The sequence below is a fragment of the Sylvia atricapilla genome, chromosome 2, assembly GCF_009819655.1.
Source record: "Sylvia atricapilla isolate bSylAtr1 chromosome 2, bSylAtr1.pri, whole genome shotgun sequence".
Taxonomy (NCBI): domain Eukaryota; kingdom Metazoa; phylum Chordata; class Aves; order Passeriformes; family Sylviidae; genus Sylvia; species Sylvia atricapilla.
Genome location: NC_089141.1, coordinates 63,033,527 through 63,051,744, shown reverse-complemented (window position 1 = coordinate 63,051,744; position 18,218 = coordinate 63,033,527). Strand labels below are relative to the sequence as shown.

The 18,218-nt window shown below is 35.3% G+C and overlaps 1 protein-coding gene across 1 annotated transcript in view; it reads left to right on the top strand.

The window, feature by feature from the left end:
• KLHL1 (kelch like family member 1) overlaps positions 1–18,218 on the top strand; it is a 183,692-nt gene that overhangs the window by 141,993 nt on the left and 23,481 nt on the right. Inside the window, exon 7 of the mRNA XM_066313373.1 lies at positions 9,919–10,143. Within this exon, the coding sequence (XP_066169470.1) occupies positions 9,919–10,143 (225 nt within the window). The remainder of the gene's footprint in view (positions 1–9,918; positions 10,144–18,218) is intronic.

The window sequence follows — 18,218 nt, the reverse complement described above, 5'->3', positions numbered from 1 at the left end:
ACTGCAGAAGAGGAGGCTCTGGAGAGATGTTATCACTCTGTACCACTACCTGAATGAAGGTTGTAGCAAGGTGGGAGTCAGTGCCTTTTCCTTAGTAACAAGCAATACAACAAGAGAAAATGACACCAAATTTCACCAGGGGAGGCTTTGATTGGATATTAGGAAAAAATTTTCTACTGAAAGGTTGTCAAGCATTGTAACAGGCTGCCCAGAGAAGTGATTGAGTCTCCATCCCTGGAGGTGTTTGAAAGATATGTAGATACAGCACAAAGGGACATGGTTTAGTGGTTGCCTCAGCATTGCTGTGTTAAGGGTTGGCAATTATTTCCAACCAAACTGAGTCTATGATTTTGTGTTTACTCAGTTCCATGTAATATATTTCACTATTCTTATAATGTCTGATTTTTTTTTTTTTTTTCAAAAAATTGACATATATTAAAGGTTTTTTAAACATAAAAATGTGTATTGGCATAATCCAGTGTTTTCCCAGACATTCTCTAGCTAGCAATGGAAGACATTGGAAATGGGACACAATTTACCTTAAATCTAAAATGCAGTAATAAACAGGTAACATTCTATTAGTTTTAGGTTAACATTGTACCAATTACCAGCTCTGTTTTCCTTTTTTATGCTTTCTGGAAAACTGGACAGGAAAACAATAATGTATATAAACAGGAACAACAACACAGAGAAGTATGTTCTTTTTGGAATAATCAAGATATCGTGGTAATACTATCATGGTGGGTTTTCTTGAGAAAATTAGAATACCAGAGTAAGTGGCAGGAAGACTATTCAGAATGAATAAGTAAAATTTTCAGTGTCTGTATTGCAATTATGCATTGAAACTTACTTTTTCTTATAGATTACTCAAACAGAAAAGATGTAAGTTAGCTGTTAAAAAAAAAAAAGGAAAAAAAAGAAGAAAAATAAGAAATCCAATACTTTTTAAAACAACAAAAAAAAAGAAACAAAAAACCCCACCACACTATGGATTTGAAGAGAATTAGTTTATCTTTTGCAGAAATTAATACTTTTTTCTATATTTTTATATATATATATATATGGCCATATATTCAATTATATATATATGATTATATACATATATATCTCATATATATATGATTGAATATATATTTGATAAACTAAAAGAGAGTCTGATTTTTAGTTTGATTCCCACAATAATAAACAGAAAACAAAACGAAACATTTCAAGAAATATATATATATTCTATATTTAGCTAGCAACAAAACATTCTGGATAGAAAAATTATAATTAATGAAACAACTGAAAGTAACCTCATGAAGTTCAACATGGGGAACACCCAGTCAGTCCTTTTCCTGTTCCTGAGAGGAACAACCCCTGGAACCAGTACAATTTGAGGGAAACCCACCTGGAGAGCAGCTTGGCAGAAAAGCACTTGGGGTAATTTTGCCCCACACATCTGCCTAACAATTATTCAGATATTTGGAAAGAGCAAAGTTGCATGTGCAGATTTGATCCCTGGGAGCAGAGTTAGGGAGCATAGGAAGCTGGACAGAGCAGACACCCTCTCCATCCATCACCTGCTCCCTGGCAGACCTTGCATGGGAATTTTAAAGCATGTAGTGTTTTCAAAGATGAAGATATGAGGGACTGCTTTTCCCTGTTTTCATTTGCTTGTGGTTTCTCTTGAAGGCACTGAGAAGGATTTGCTTCAATACTCACTGCAGAGGTGAGAGATGCTCCCAGTGGATTTCCCCCCTGGTAGGTGGTACCATGAGAGGTCACTTTACATACCTTGCTACTAAGACAATGCAGTCCTCTTTGAGGACTGGGCTGCATTGAGAATAAGAAAACAGTCTTGTCAGAACAGTTATCAGAAGAAAAGATGGGCAAAATACCTCTCTTTGAGGTTTTAATACCCCTCTGTCCCTTCTCTTTTCAGTCATCAAATTGCATACCTCTTCCTCACTCTGGTCAGATCTCACTGGAAATCCTGGTCAGTCCTTTAACAGCATCTCCTGCGAAGAGAGGCTGAGAGATTTGAGGCTGCTCAGCCCAGAGAACAGATGACCTCCAGAGGTCCCTTCCAACCTCAATTGTTCTGTGATTCTTCAACATGTTAATGTAATTGTAGAGTAAAAGTAGAGCTTGGCTAATTACTTCACCAGAGGAATATGAAATACACTGGCTAATCACTAATGAGATAATGAAATGTATAAATCACACTAAAATTCTCCTCTCGTCCAGTTCTTATAAGTATTAACATGATTACTTCCTTCTTTTCACTCCTATGATTTTCAATATGTTCCAAAACATTCAGTCTCATCGGCTAATTAGCTGTTAAAGTACTTTGATTTAGCAGCGCATTTCAGAATAGAAAAAAAAATAACCTATATTTTAACACCATCTGGCACTTTTTCAGTACTTATTTTATATCAATAAGTTTCTGGGAGTTTTTTTTCAGTGTAATTATCTTCTGAAACTGCTGATTCAGTCACAGTTTGAAATAGAGAGATCTTGAAGTGATCTGCTCTGAAGCCTCCATGGCTTCAATGTGAGAGAGGAGCCAAAGTTATCACACACAAGATACATTTTATCATCCCACAAATTTATTGCCTTGTCAATCTGTTGCCCTGGAATCCGGTTGGTACAAACTATGGGATTATGCAGACAGGAGGCTTCTGAATTGTGGGTATGTTAGGGGAATTATTATCCCAAGAACAACCCTCTGTTCCTGTTCATTGCTTCCCTGCAACTTATTCTGTTGTCTGACATTTCCAGTGCAGATATCTTATTAAAATGCACATTAAAAAAAAGAGAAAACTTTGTGTGTGATCTAGAGAAGACACATGCCTGGTAGAAGAATAATTTAGAGAACATCTCTACTATCAGAAACCTTATCTTTTTCTATAGACCAACGAGTTTCTATTCCCTTACCACCGAAGTTTCATTAATGGTTGCCATCTGATGATATTGGCTTTAGAGTAAACCCCCACAAATTCTGAGTCTTGTTGTGGAAATAGTTCAGTACTAGAATCACCCTCAGTAGTCAGTGTGGATAAGACTTAAAAAGTGGTGGTACCTTCCAATGCAGTCCTCTATCTTGCACTTTCAGCCATCTGGCAAATCTCATTGCCAAATTGTAGGAAATGCTCCAAAAGTCTCTATTTTCAAGCACAAGAAGATCCAAGTAATCTTCAACAGAGGTTTCACCTTATTTTTAACACTCTGAAGTGGAAAACCAAATAAACACAATTATCTTTATGAACTACAGAGGGGACAGTGTTGAATCCAATCAGCATTGTTTGGGTCCAACCCATGAAGGGTAGGAATAACACCCTTTTCAGCGGGCTTACTTTAGAGGGAAGTAATTGCAACAAAATAGAATCTGCCAGAAACTAAGGGATAAGCAGTGTGAATGAGCATCTCTACAGCTATAATGAAAAATAATGAAAAATATCTGGGAGTAAAGGGAAACTGGTACTATTGCAACACCAAACTTCTCAGTTCACTCATTGTTTAAACCAAATCATGACCAAAGTAGCTTATTGATTTAGTTACGCTAAGTAATGAACTGCCAATCAGATTAACCATGTGTTTAGAATCCATATCAGTTATGCAGTAGATAAACTGCAATACTACACACCTTCAAAATAGGAATTTTCAGCTTTAAATTTCTTAACGTTCTTGAGCAAATCCCTCATGGTTCTATTTGCAGATACATATGTACACAGACATACAAACACTGATACACAGTTTGTGTAGGGTACCATCACCTGCTCCCTGTGGTGGGGGCTCCACTGGGTGCACACCCTCCCTGAAGAATATGAATTTCCCCTAGAATTTGCATCTGTCCACATGTAGAAATTTAGGTTTTATTGTTAACACATTATTTGCAAAATTTTCAGTGTGTTTTCGAAGAAGAGGCATGGATTTGTTGCTGAACAAAGGTAGGCTATCCTACTGAATTATATAAATCATTAATAAAAGGAACTTCTGCAAGTTTTAGACTACATAAAAAATTAAAATAAACCATTAATGTTTTGTGTAATAACGCATAATGCTCTATTATCAAACAGTGTGCAACATCAAAGACTTTGCCTAAAATCACTGTTGAAAAGCTGTCAGTTCTGATACTCTCAAAAATATAAAGGTTAGTGGAAAAAACTTATATTGGTTTTAGAGAATTCTGCTCATATAGAATAATTTAATATTCCCAAAAGTTCTCTGATTTTTTGCTTCATATCACTATATGGCAAATCCTTCTGACATTTTAAAACACGTTTTCATTAAAAAACTTTGTAAGATTCTTTTTTTTTTTTGTATTTGTTAGAGATTTTTGGAATGCTTAAAGGAATTTCCAGCAGTCTTATTACAAAGTGATGAACTGCTACCCTATGCTACCATTTTCTGTATAGCTATTTCTTTACCAAAATATTCTCCTTGGTATCTGCATGAGTAACCTCCGTAGGTCATGTTCGTTCCACTTCAGTCACCATCTTTTCGCTGCAAAATGTAATGTTGCAGATCACTAGATCAAGGTCATAATTTTGCACCTACTCACAGCAGCATCTCTAAATCTTGAACAAAATGATCAGGGTACATGTCAGCAACAGCTTTAGTAACAGCAAAATCAGCAGAAAGTCTTCCGTGGGGGGAAGAAAAAAAAAAAAAAAAGTAGAAATTTTCTGATGATATATGTAGAACTGCCCTTCTTCATTGTTTAAATACTGAATCATTCTACCAATAAGGAAAATAGGTATTTTTATAAGGAAATGTTTACACTAAATAGGAAGATAGTTCAGCAGGGGGAATATGTTTGGGATTTTCATCTGCTTCTGTTGGAGTCCAAGACATGCCCTTGGATGACCTGGTACCCAAGGAAGGGAATTTAAGCCCTGGATAGGGGGATGTGGAGCCAGTCCAGGGTGCTCAGAGACCTTGGCACAGAGCCCAGGAAAACACCAGGTTTGATTTTAGTCCATGGGAGAGGCTTCCAACACAGAGAGAGGAATTGCAAACCACCGGGATGTGAAAACAGTAATTTAGCACAGTAGAAGATACAAAATTCAGTAGTTTTAGGGTTCATAGAATAGAGGTAAATGGGGAGCAAGATGATGGAATTTGGGTGGTACCTCATGTACTTCTCCTTCTTCCTTGTCATCCATCTTTTGGGGTGGTGATGGCGCAAAGTAGTTAGAGTGGATTGGAGCAAAGTAGAAATGACTTTTAGTGTGGGCACTAGGTATTGGTACAAAATAGTAAATAACTGACACGTAGTTATCTGTATAAATGTAAGGGAACATCCCATCATGGGCAGTCACCTCATGTCCCAACTGCAGTCTGGACCTTGGCTGGGAGCAGAGAAAATTCTGAGATATCAAATAATAAACATCACAAGAAACCTGAAAACAAAACCTTGAAGACTCTGCTTTTTTATGCCAACGTGACTCGGGGCTTTTAGAGGGCCAAGGACTTTAAACCACCTAAATCTTGGGTGAGGAAACCCTCCCTGAGACCTTCTGAAGCAATTTTCACTTTGTTTATATGAAAAGTCCTGCATTTATACCTAGCTAAAATAAACACATTGCATTCATAGTCTCAGACAATCTTCATTACTTCTTGTAGCCTATGTCCGCTTGTTAAAAAATATTTAAAAATATATTTGAAGGACAAATTTTTAGATATTTTTGCATTTGACTTAAAGTATTGGGTTGCAAATAATATTACTATCCAAATATTCTTTTTCATTCAATGACCTTGCTGTATTATTAGTCTTCAGTCATCAACTATGCAAAAGATCTGGATTCTACAAAAATCTTAATTTATAAGTCTTTAGCATGAAAATGAAACATGCCTAATTTTAGAAAAGAATGGTTTAGGAGAAGATAATTAGAGATTCATTTGAAGGATTTCACCAAAACAATTTCACAAATTCATATGCTTAAAAATCACAATTAAAACAAAGAAATAGAAATTTATATTTAGTGCAATGGTGTACTGCTCTGTAGATAAAGGTGAAAAAGTGAGAGCTAATACTTTACTGCTTCATCAGAAACATGGGGTGGTGGGATTGTTTTCATCCCTGTTGCATACACAGAGGAATTGTCAGAAGCAGTTGGACATTAATGCAAAATTACCCTGATCATCTACAGCATTTCATTTCTGAAGTTTTCTTTCTCTGTAGGTCTCTCATTACTTTATAGACCTTGATTAATCAGGGTTTATAATACCCATATGCACAATACACAGAACTAATTTCATCTGATGCCCAGCTGGATCCTAAGTAAAATTCAAGTTAGGGGGGGAAAAAAAAGGCAGAAAAAAAATGTTGAAACGTATCCAGAACATCAAGAAACAACATTACATTCTTACCAGAAATTATTTGTGCTGCTACAGTCATGGAATAGTTTTTTTCATTTACTACACACTTCTCTTTATCATGCAAATAATTGTTAAATTAATTCTGTTTCACCTCACTGTCTTTTTCATATACTCTTTCTTCAGTGCTGCATCCTGACATTAGTAGGTTCTAGAGATCTATCCATCTGAAGAATAGGAGTTTGTGTATGTGTGTGTGTATAGAGGAATTATCCAGGTGTGTAGTATTTTTATTGTATAATCTTCAATAATCTGTATGTTTGTTTTTCTTTCATCTTTAGAGTTTCATACCCACTATCTCAAAGACAGTCTAGTAAGTAATTTATTTCTTTTTTTAGCATTAGACTACTCAAAAAGCACTAGTGATACGCAAGTGAAGGAAACAATAGTAGAATCAAATTTTAAATGTAATTTCATGTACTTTTTAATTTAGTTGGTATTTTTATTTGGGTCTATGTGTGTGTTACTTATTCTGTGGTATTACACCTGTTTTGTTTTGTAGGAAAATATGCCTATCTCTGCATAATCAGCAGACAAGCTTCAGCTCAAAATGAATAATGGATTTTTCCTTTATTTATTTTATTCATATCTTCACATTAAGCCTGTATCTTCAATTTCCATTAAAATATATACCAGTCACTTCCCTATTGCTTCCTTCCATCCTCATGTTCTTGGAAAATTGGATTTTTTTGGTTTTCTGAAACATGTAATCAGAATTACTTTGGTTTGTTCATGGGGAATAGAAAAAAGTCCTTGTCTACAGATTTCTGTCATTGCTAAGACATCCTTTCACAGTCTGTGCAGACTGGGGTAGGCAGTATTAACCAACAGAGCTCATGTCTTTTAGTTGGCACAGTTTGGAAGTTGCTTCAGTTAGGAGTTGGCTCTACAGACTGCCATCCACTGGTTATGGCAGAGAGGAGAGGACTTGCTTCTCTCAGCTGGTATGTGATTCTACCAATTTTTGCTTTCTGCTGGAACCAGCATCTGGATGAGTGACTATTCCTCCACTGTGCCACAGCATGGGGATTTAAAAACCTAGATACTAATCTCACCTTAGAAGTGATGAAAGTGTGTGGGGCTAGGATTCTGTCCCTCTCTCTGATCCACTTGGGCTACTCTATGTTGCCTCCAGATCTGGCAGCAAATAGTGAGTCATTGTCCTGCAGTGTAACTATTGATTATATATACACTGAGCTCATCACTGGTGAGGCTGTGTGTCAAATCCTGTGTCCAGTTCTGGGCTCCTCACTGCAAGTAGGACATTGAGCTCCCAGAGCATGTCCAGAGAAGGGCAATGAAGTTGGTGAACGGTCTGGAGTACAAGTCTTGTGAGGAGTGGCTGAGGGAGCTGAGGTTCTTTATCCTGGAAAAAAAGAAGGCTCAGGGAAGAGTTTATCACTCTCTGGGTGGGTGTCAGTCTCTTATCCCAAGTAACAAGTACAGGAAACAGCCTCAAATTGCACCAGAAGAGGTTTAGCTTGGATATGAGGAAAAATTACTTCACTGAAAGTGTTATCAAGCATTGGAATTGCCCAGGGAAGTGATGGAATTTCTATCCCTGGAAGTATTTAAGAGATATGCAGATGTGACACTTAGGGTTTAGTGTAGGATTTGGCAGTGCTGGGTTAGAATGTGAATGATTTTAATGGTCTTTTCCAACCTAAATGATTCTGCAATTCTAACATTCTATGATCCACTTAGACTTCTGGCAAAGACAGAACTACTACCCAACATCATAGAATATGATCTGTTGCTTAAATACTAAAACAAATTTCCTAGAAATTTGCCAAAACCTTGATGTTTATGAATTTCTTAGCTCCAGTAGCCTTACTGTAAGTCGAATCTTTAAGGTCAATATAGAATTAGCAGAAAAGACTATGAGAGAATCTAAAAATGACACTGCTGTCCTTTTGACTTAAGATTGGGAAAATGGATGTTTCATAGTCTTCACTCAGTGACAGGAGATTTTAGCAAAAGTAGCTCAAAGGCATTGTCATCAAGATAAAGCAGTGACCTCTTTTGTGCTGTGTTTGATGCACCCCTGGATACTTTAGAGCTTCTGCTTTTATTCTGTTTCAGAGCAAATTTGTGATGTCAACATTTGGCAATGTAATACTTTCATTCTGAGAGTATTATATGCAAATATATTCAAGCCATAAAATATATGATAGATGAAAATCAATATTCCAATATGATATTGATTTTATATACCCGGAGGACTTGACTCTTAAATAGCTACACTAATTTGTCTAGTGAAATCCTGTTGGTATCAAGATTTTGCCTCCTCGGTGTAGAAAATCCTTTTACTTTCAAAATCAAAACAGTTGAGCTAAAGAAAGGAACCTATTCCTTTGTCAGAAATACCCAGTTTTCTTCCTACGGAAGACAGAATTTTATTCTCTTTTATAGTCTAAGCTGTGTGAATATTTGACCATACGTATGGGAATAAAGAACAATCTAAATATTATAAAAAGAATTTCTCAATAAGCTGCAATTAAAGATATCTTGAAGTCTGTGCTGATGATACCTTTCAGTCGCTCCACCACCTTTTTGTTTAAAGATTTTTCTACTCTGATCATTACTATTGCAGATTCATTGCAATAAAAAATAATTACTGTTGTTTGGAGGTCTTTTCTTGTCTGAACTTCATTCTAGAATGTGTCATATTCATGTTGCTGATAATTATTTCATAGGACTGACACCTATTTTACTTTGTGTCGTTGGTTTTTGTTATTATTCTCATTGCCATTTTTATTGTTAGTGTTATATCATCCCATAGTACTCATCCTCCTCATCATCATTAGAAATCAGTAAGGCACCTTATTGGACAAACAGAATTTAAGCTGTCCAGGAACTCCTGGGTTAGGTGCTCAGTGTGTAATATAATAAAATATTGTGGCAACTCAGCATTACAACTTTATGAATATGCCTCATCATTATATACCCTGCAGCACCTCCAAGAAACTGTGTCAAATAAACTGTACATTTTGTTGTTTCAAACATAAGTATTAGTGAATTTTATTTATTTACAGCTGTCTGTTTTAAACTAGGGTCAAAAGATAAGTATATCTCTTTAAACTGAGTGCAAAATTTCCTTCATATATCTTGGGGCTTAATAAAACTGGTAAGGAATTTAATATATCCAGTTGTAGTGTACATTATTGCTCCTCTGCTACACTTACATACAAATTGAATTTAAATTATGTCTTTTTTAGTCCAGATAGCAAAACTATTGTTTTCATGATGTTTGTTTGAACTTGGTTCATTGCTTGTTGGTTCTGCAGAATGAATGAATCCTAACAGAATTATTTTCCATAGAATTATAACATCTTATTATAATCCAAAGGGTTAGTTCCAAAGAGTAAAGCTTCATAATTATGTTGGGTTTTTTTCTGTAGGATATTTAAACTTTGAAAGTGAAGCACTATTACATCTATGTTAAAATAAAGCACTGGCTATGTTTCAGATGAATTATTAAGTTGTTCTCTTAAGCATTAATTTAAATGTGTCTATAATTTTGATATGTGTAGTTCTACTCTTCTGTCTCATCAGGAGCTACAACTATTGAAAAGTATGATCTCAGAACAAACATATGGATTCAGGCTGGAGTAATGAATGGCAGGAGGCTTCAGTTTGGTGTTGCTGTCATCGATGACAAGCTGTTTGTCATTGGAGGCCGGGATGGTTTAAAGACATTAAACACTGTTGAATGTTACAACCCAAAGACCAAGGCTTGGACTGTGTTACCACCGATGTCAACACACAGACATGGCTTAGGTAAGAAAAAAAATATTTTTAAAACATGCCACTTTTTTTGGTTATGTAACTTTTAATTTAAAACTCAGTACTTTCAAGCTATGGTAGCATTCTGACCAGTAACAATAACTGGGCTTTGCAATACTGTTGTTACAAGGTATAGAAAATTGAATCATTCATTATCTGTTCTGCTAAAACCACGTGATGTGGTCGAATTATTGAAAAGTCGTGAAAAACAGAAATGGAAGACATTGATATGACTTGCTCCAGAAGGCAAGGATAAGCCAGGGTCTTGCTAATAGATTGCTTGGGGCAGTTAGACCACACTGAATAATCAGTCTTTGTAAATACACACATGTAGGGTTTATTTTAGGACTATCTGGTTACAATGGGAAGCAGATATGTAGCCATTTTGGTTATGATTATCTGTAGTAATATACCAATACAAAAGCGTAAAAACAACATTTAATAAAATATACATGGAAAAGAAACAGAAAGAAAGGAGAAGAGTAGAAACATATTACCACCCGTGGATCAATGACAAGACTTGATTGTTGCAATTTAGGTGTGTGTTGTTTGAAGTGATCATAGTCATGATCCGTTGGGAGTGAGGGAAGCACACAAAACACAGAATTCAATGGAGGAGAGATTTACGCTGCCTTTTTCAACACTGTAAATCATGTGTTGATACACACTGAAATGAGACTGGGAGTATTTTCAGGGGAAGGTCTTTAATAGTTTATGACAAGACAGCTGCCTCTCACCACAGCTGAGACATCAGAAGGGATGAATACTCCCATGTATGTGTGAATGTCAATGTTCCATGTGAATCTGACCTTCCAGAGGGATAAGGTGGCAGGAGAATGGGAGGAGGAATTTTACAACTGAACCAGTTTGTATAAGGGAGAACATTCCCATGGTAAAAAAACCTATCCTGCCTCCACTGGGTCTGCTTCTTATTGACCTCCAGTGGTGGCTGGTCACTCCCTTTGATTTATGCACACCAGAGGCTTCACCATCACCCACACAAAAAATTCACCTCCTACTCCTCGGGGATGCAAATCCTGGCCCAGCAAAGTACCTTACCATCTCCACAAATGGGCAAATGTTTGACTCATTAACCATTAACGTCTCAGACTCTCACAGACTTGTGTTGGGATACAGTGCTAAAAGCAGGAGAATGGTGAGAAGATGGCAGATTTGCTCAAGTGACCTTGGAGCCTGGAATGCCATGGCCTGGAGGATAACAGTGTAGGAACACCATATATATATATTATGCCTAATGCTGTTTATCTCTGTTTTGAGAAGAAAACTTTTGTGTAGAGGTAACATAGGTGTTTGGAGAGGCTTATAGACATGTTTGAACTCCCCGTTTTGGGAGGGAGATCAAAGCTCAGAAGTCATAAAAAGCCCAAAGGAGATCCCAGCACACTAATAAACTATGTGTGTGGGGGTGCTTGACAAATGGGTGCAAACCCATTTTGCCTGGCCATCTGCTAGGACTGGACTAAGTTGCTGTGTTGTATGTCTCTGCCTCAGTGTTGCTTTGGCATCCTCTGGTTAGGAAGGCAATAAATAGGAAATAAACTTACTCCGTGCATTTCAGCTGTGGTTTTGTGGTAATTCCAGCTGCCTGCATATGTTGACTCATGTAACACACTGTGTTATCCTGTCCATTCCCTTGAGCTGCCATCAGCAAGTCCTTTATTGTACTATTGCATCAATACCTCACAAAATGACCATGCTTTCCTGCCCCTCACTCATGCCATTGGACACTTGTAAAATTCAAATGTACTGTTGCTGTTAAACAAATCTTACAGTAGAAAATAGTGATGAGAATCTGTATCAGATGGCATAATGGCACTAAATATCTCACTGATTCAAAATTGTTTCCTAGGTTTAAATTTAATAGTAAACTAGAAAATACATGAGAAAATATATGAATTACGTTCAAAAAACATGTCATGTCTCTTCTGCCAATGTGCCAGAATTTCAGAGAGTCTGTGCTGTTCCCCAGGGTGGTAAAAATGCAATGACTTCAGCTATATACAGGAAAGTAGTAATACAACATTAGGGTATGCTTAATAGAGAAAATATTTGCCTCAGTGACAAAAGAGATGAATCTATGATTGAAAACCCTCAGTGATCAGTTTAAAAAAATCTGGATTATAATTTTACAGATGCTTTTGGTCAACAGATTTTAAAAATACCAACATAGTTTAAATTGAGGAATGCTGAGATTATGACTGGAGAAAAACTGGTATGATTTCTATACTAGGTAAAAAGGAACAAACTAGGCATTTCACCATTTGAGGTGGTTTTTTTTTTGTTTTGTTTTTTGGGGGTTTTTTTTTGTTTGTTTGTTTGTTTTTTGCTTACTATAAAATATGTTTTTATTTCTATATTTAAGTAATCCAGGATTTTTGTAAGCAACATGTAAAATGGAAAGGAAAGGAGAAAAGAAGTCTAAACTGTGATGATTAAATGCAGTTATTTGGGAGGCATTAGAATGGTGGTCTTTATTTGGAATTATGTACTGATCACATTATTACCTGAGAAGCTTAGTTAGTAGAATTTAATTGCTTTTTTATTTTTTTTTCTAATATCCCATAAAGTTATTTTAGTAAATGCCCTTTTTAATGAAAGTCAATTTGAAGTAATAATTTTTTTTAAATTTTTGTTTTCTAAACTGTTAAGTTATATCCATATAGTAATAAAGCTAGAGCAGTTTGAATTGGATTTTGTATACAGTGTAGAAGTAAGCACCCATCCATTACATGGATGTCTTTTTGTTGACATAGCAAAAAAATTATCAGATGAACCCCATTGTAACTAAGGCCACAACCAGGTAATACAATTCACTTTATCCTGTATTCGTATAATCTTCAATAGAACCATGTGTATAGAAGCTGATACTTATAGAAATGAGGAAATAAAAGTTGACAGGCTTTGTAGTGAAAGTCCATAGGGTAGGAAGTGATATGTTAGGCAGTTTCAAAGCTGCCAGTTGAAGATGAGTGAAAGTTCTTTTAATGGCAGTGTTTGAAATAAGTGATGCTAAAGTACAAAAAAGAAAGGGCAGACCGTGGGATCCAAAACTATTATATAAAGTAGTAGTGATTCTAATATCCCTGCTGAGTAGTCCATAAAAGAGAATGGAATATGAAAGAGCAATAAGACGCCAGGAAGGTGGTGAAAGGCAAAAATGAGATATGGGAAAGGTGAAACCTGACAAACAGGAACTCCAAGTCAAATTCCATATAGGAAAGGAAGAGAAAGACTGAAAGGACAAAGGTATGAAAAATGTAAAACACATTGTGGTTTATAAATTCAGCAGTTTTATGAAGCAACTCTGTATCCACTTTTTCAGTTTCTGTGCTGAACTTAACAGTCTGTGTAGAAGAGGAGAGAGAAAGGAAATATGGAACCAATCACAGACTGACTAGGATTTTAGATATCAAATCCAGTGAAACTATGATTTAAAAACAAAAAACAAACAAACAAACAAGCAAAAAACCAAAAAGCAAAAAAAAAAAAATTGGTACTTGGCTTGTCTTTACAGAAGGAACTACTGAAGTGAGAAAATTAGGCTTCCAGTATAATTAAGGCAGAACAGCAGTCTTCTCATGTAGGTGTTCCAAATTGTCTTGTTCTTTCAATGAACTTGTAAAGTGTGTCTAAGCTTCTATTTTAGGTTTTGGCTTTGCAAATATGCTGATCTCACTGTCCATAGTCAAACACGTATTTGTAAGATGATCAGCATGGGAAGGAGGCTGACAGGACATGGTATTACCTCGTAAAATCCTGTACAACTTAGAGTGGAGGCAACTTACGAATTTTTCTCCTACCCTCTTGGAAGAGAGAATCTTGCCAGTTGCAATCATCTGAGTGAAAATGCTATAAAAATATGAATAGCTGATGGGAAAGTCTTAGATTTTTTGCATAGGGTATAGGCCTAGGGTAGGTAGAATGTACTCTACCCAGAGTGAATGGCCATAGAAGACCTAAAGAATTTCCTGTTCTCAGTTTATAAAGTGGACTAAGCTTCAACCTATTGTTCTGAAGAAACTAAATATGTAATATAAATGCCTTTTAAATTACCTAAGGGGTATGCTTGAAATTAGAGTGAATACTTGCTTATAAGGTGGTTGTCATGAAACTGGTATGTGCAGGAATGAATATCTAAAAGACAAAGTCCCAAACTCAGAAGTGGAAAGTTAGGGAGTTATAGGATAAAATATCCCAGAATGTCTTAGCTGTTGCTGACAAAATATCAAATGGCACTATGTGTTTGCATGAAAGCCTATTTCTGTATTTCACTGAAAGGGAATGACCCACTGTGCTTCTTAGAAACCAGCTTGATTTTCAACTTTCATGCTTACTGCTCTTAAGTCTAACTCATGAGTCAGATGGATGGGAAAAACAAATTCTTGGGAAAAATACAGGAGTTCCTCTGTGCCTTTCAAGTAGTAACTAGAAATACTAGTAGAGGGAAAGATTGTGGAGAAATTGAACTATCAGTATTCTTACTACATAGTAAATCTCAGAAGTAAAATACATGTATAAATATAAGTAATATAAAAATATATAAAAATAAAAATCTAGGCATAAAATAATAATTATTATACTGTATATTTTTAAATCACTAAATGATAATTGAGAAAATATTTTATTTACTTTTAAAAGTACTCAATTGTTGACTACTTCATTGATTCAAAATTAATGAAATGCTTTGTAAGTAATGTTTGTATTTTCAAAAGGAATAATGTTTATCAAATAGTTTTACATTGTGTGAAAGCTTAGGGCATAAATACAACTCCACAATTTTAGAGATCTAAGAATTTGTGTAGGATTCAGTTGTCTAAGTAGGCATGTACAATGGAGTAGAACAACTGAGATGGCATAATCTGGTTTCTGTGGGAAAAAGAAGTGTAGCATGTTTAGGATTAAATGATTTGTGGCTTAGGAGCAGTTCCTGCTTCTCAAGGTCCAACAAATACTATTGAGTAGACTGGAAACTGAGAATCTGGAAATGCAAAAATAACTTAGATTCCAGTTGCACTGGAACTTCTAAAAAGAAAGCCAAAGATGTGGTATTGGGTATTTATGCCTATATGTGTGTATGATTTGAGAGATGTCAAAAACATAGAGTCTTGAAAATAGAAAATATACAAAACAAAACCAAAAGAATATAGTAAATTTTTATGAACACCTTTATTTAAATAAGCTAGCATAGTAATGAAGTATGTAATATTTGAAAGAGCTAGCAGAATCACAGCAGCCTCCATGGAACTGCTTGCTAGTTTAGTGATTTCTGGTAGAATTATTCCTTCATAAAGTGATTAGTTGAAAAAATAGTAATTCTATACTATAACATTTCTCTATATAAATATTGACATCAATCAGATACTTTTAATCCCATTTCTCTCCCTTGGTTTAGTAGATACATTACCTTTTTAACAATAAATTTGTAAAATTTCAATAGCTTTTTAAAATAAGCCTGCAGTGCAATATCAGAAAAAGTATCAGATACTAGAAACCTTAATCGATCTATAATAGGCAAACTGGTATCAGATTACACTTAAACAAGTGGAGGGGAAACACATAGGTAACACATATTTGATACTACAAATTTATAACGAACAGATCATTGCAATATGTATATTGAAGATGCATTTTATGAGATGAATATGGAAATCAATCACCTCTACTTTATTTTATGCCAAATAATTTTTTTAAGAAAAAAAGTCTTTGGAGAGTGAGTACTAGTAGCAGATTTTTTAAAATAGTTCCACCAGGAAAACAGGGTGCAGGATTCATGAGCAGAGTCGACCAGATACACAGCAAAGTACTTAAACTATTAACTGTGCATGCTGCCTGAGTTTTACCTCTTTCATGGAACATAATATTACATAGATTACTGCTTACTCAACACTGAAAATCTAATGATGAATGATACCTCTCTTTAAACCTAAATTGAAAGATAATTTTGAAGTCAGTGAGAGCTGAACTTTCATCTTTGCTTTTAAAAACTTTGCTATGGCAGTTAAGCAATGATGTTATTTTAGATAGCGCTTAAGCCCCAATAAATACATGTTTGTCTGTGGAGTTACAATCTGTAAGAAAGCATTTCAGGAAGAGTAGAAACCATTGCAATAGATTAGAAATATAAATAAAACTTGATCTAGCCTTAACACTCTGATCCATAGTAGCTTTAAAATAAACTATAAAAATGTAGAAGTTAAAAGGGGTCTTTTTTCTTCCTTCTTCACTATCTCGCATGATAGCTTCTTGGTTTTATGTATCACCATTCTTGGGCTACTAAGGAGCCAAAAATGGCTAATTTACATGTTCTATTAACATTCCAAAAAAAAAAAAAAAAAAAAAAAGTTGGAATTTCTTCTAGGTCTGGATATTGGGGTTTTTTGGGGGGGGGGGTTTACAGCATAGTAAATCCAGATATTTTGTATGTTGTCTGTATGTAAAAGAATCCAATATTTGGAGATTAAAAAGTACAGAGCTGCAGAGACAAATGCATGAGAATCTGAGATTCCATTCTTGACATCAGGGCGTATATGAACCTGGAGGCCAGAGATGAAAGGCAGGAAGAAAGAAATGTCAGTAGAACAAATAGAATTGAATTAGTATTGAAACCAACAGATTGGGTCATGCCCTATTAGGATTATAGAACTGCAATTATTTATGACTAATAGTTTCCCAATATCGTAGAGCAACTATTTATTAAAAAAGAATTCTTGAGTGATATAATAATATTAATTATTACAGTGCCAAACAGCTAGATAAAGGAAAATTTTCCAGATACTAGATAGAGCATGCAGATAACTGAAAATATCATAGCCCTTCATGCTATCGCATATATGATACTGACCAAATTCCACTGAGCTGGGCAGTGGTACTCCAGATTTCCAGAGCATGATGCCATACAGTATGGAATATGATTTTGATCAGTTGTGGTCAAATGAGAAAGATTCATGTCCCATAAAAGTTCAAATCAAGATTCTATTGTAAATATCTTATTTTTCTCCAATTGCAGATCTTTCTGGGTACATCAGTATCTCATAAAAGCAATGCTATGGTTAAGATGTGTGTTCACCATCTTCATGTGGTGATTTCTATGAACAGAAAGCCCCACAACCCATCACCTGCCAAAAAACAACACAACAACAACAACAACAAAAAAAAAAAACCCAAATCCATTGCCGCCTAAGCATTCAGTGGAAGAGTTCCGCAACAGACTGGCTTACCAGAGCACAACAATGTTCTGATAAAGCTGTATTTTTTACCCCACAGGCAGCTGTTAAGAGAGTAGTTTGAGAATCTTTTTTTTAGGCAACATTGATTAGTACTATGTGTCTCTGGTAGTTAAATTGTTGTTATTTTTTCCATACGAAATCTCGGGAAAAATATCCCATTCTAACTACTTTCACTGTTTGTTGCAATAAAGCCTGAGCGTTTTAAAGTATTTTCTCTGCAATATTGATTTACATGTATATTAGATTTCTGCTTTGAATTTTTCTCCTAATCATGGGGAACACTGTTGTGATTTTTTTCTGAGTTAAATACCTTTTCTCTGTACTTTGCACCTTTACTAAGTAATAGATTGTGACCCAGTTGACTAAAGGGTTACAAATCATAACAGGAACACTTACAATAATTTCTGAGTCATGTTCTCAGGATAATAGTGTGGCAGAGTTGAGAACCTTGTGTCTTATCTACAAAACTAAACGTAAATAAAGGGTCGACAGGCAGATCTTTGCTTCTATAAATTTGCATTATATTAGCAAGTTAGTGTAATATCTTCTGACCCAAGAGGGCAATGATATTGGTATAATTCTTTAAATCAGCCTTGGTATTTACTTGTGAATTTACATAGGAATAGGTATTTTCAACATTGAGTCACTGAATATTAACTGAGGAAGGTAGGTCAGGTCCAGTTCTCCAATTAGTGACACACTAAGTTCCAAGTCTGGCCTATGGCAGTCCTATATGCAGCATCCAAAGAACAGCATTTTTATTTCCCACTCAGTAAATATTATGGCTTTGAGAACTAAATACAAGATTTAATTAATATTTTA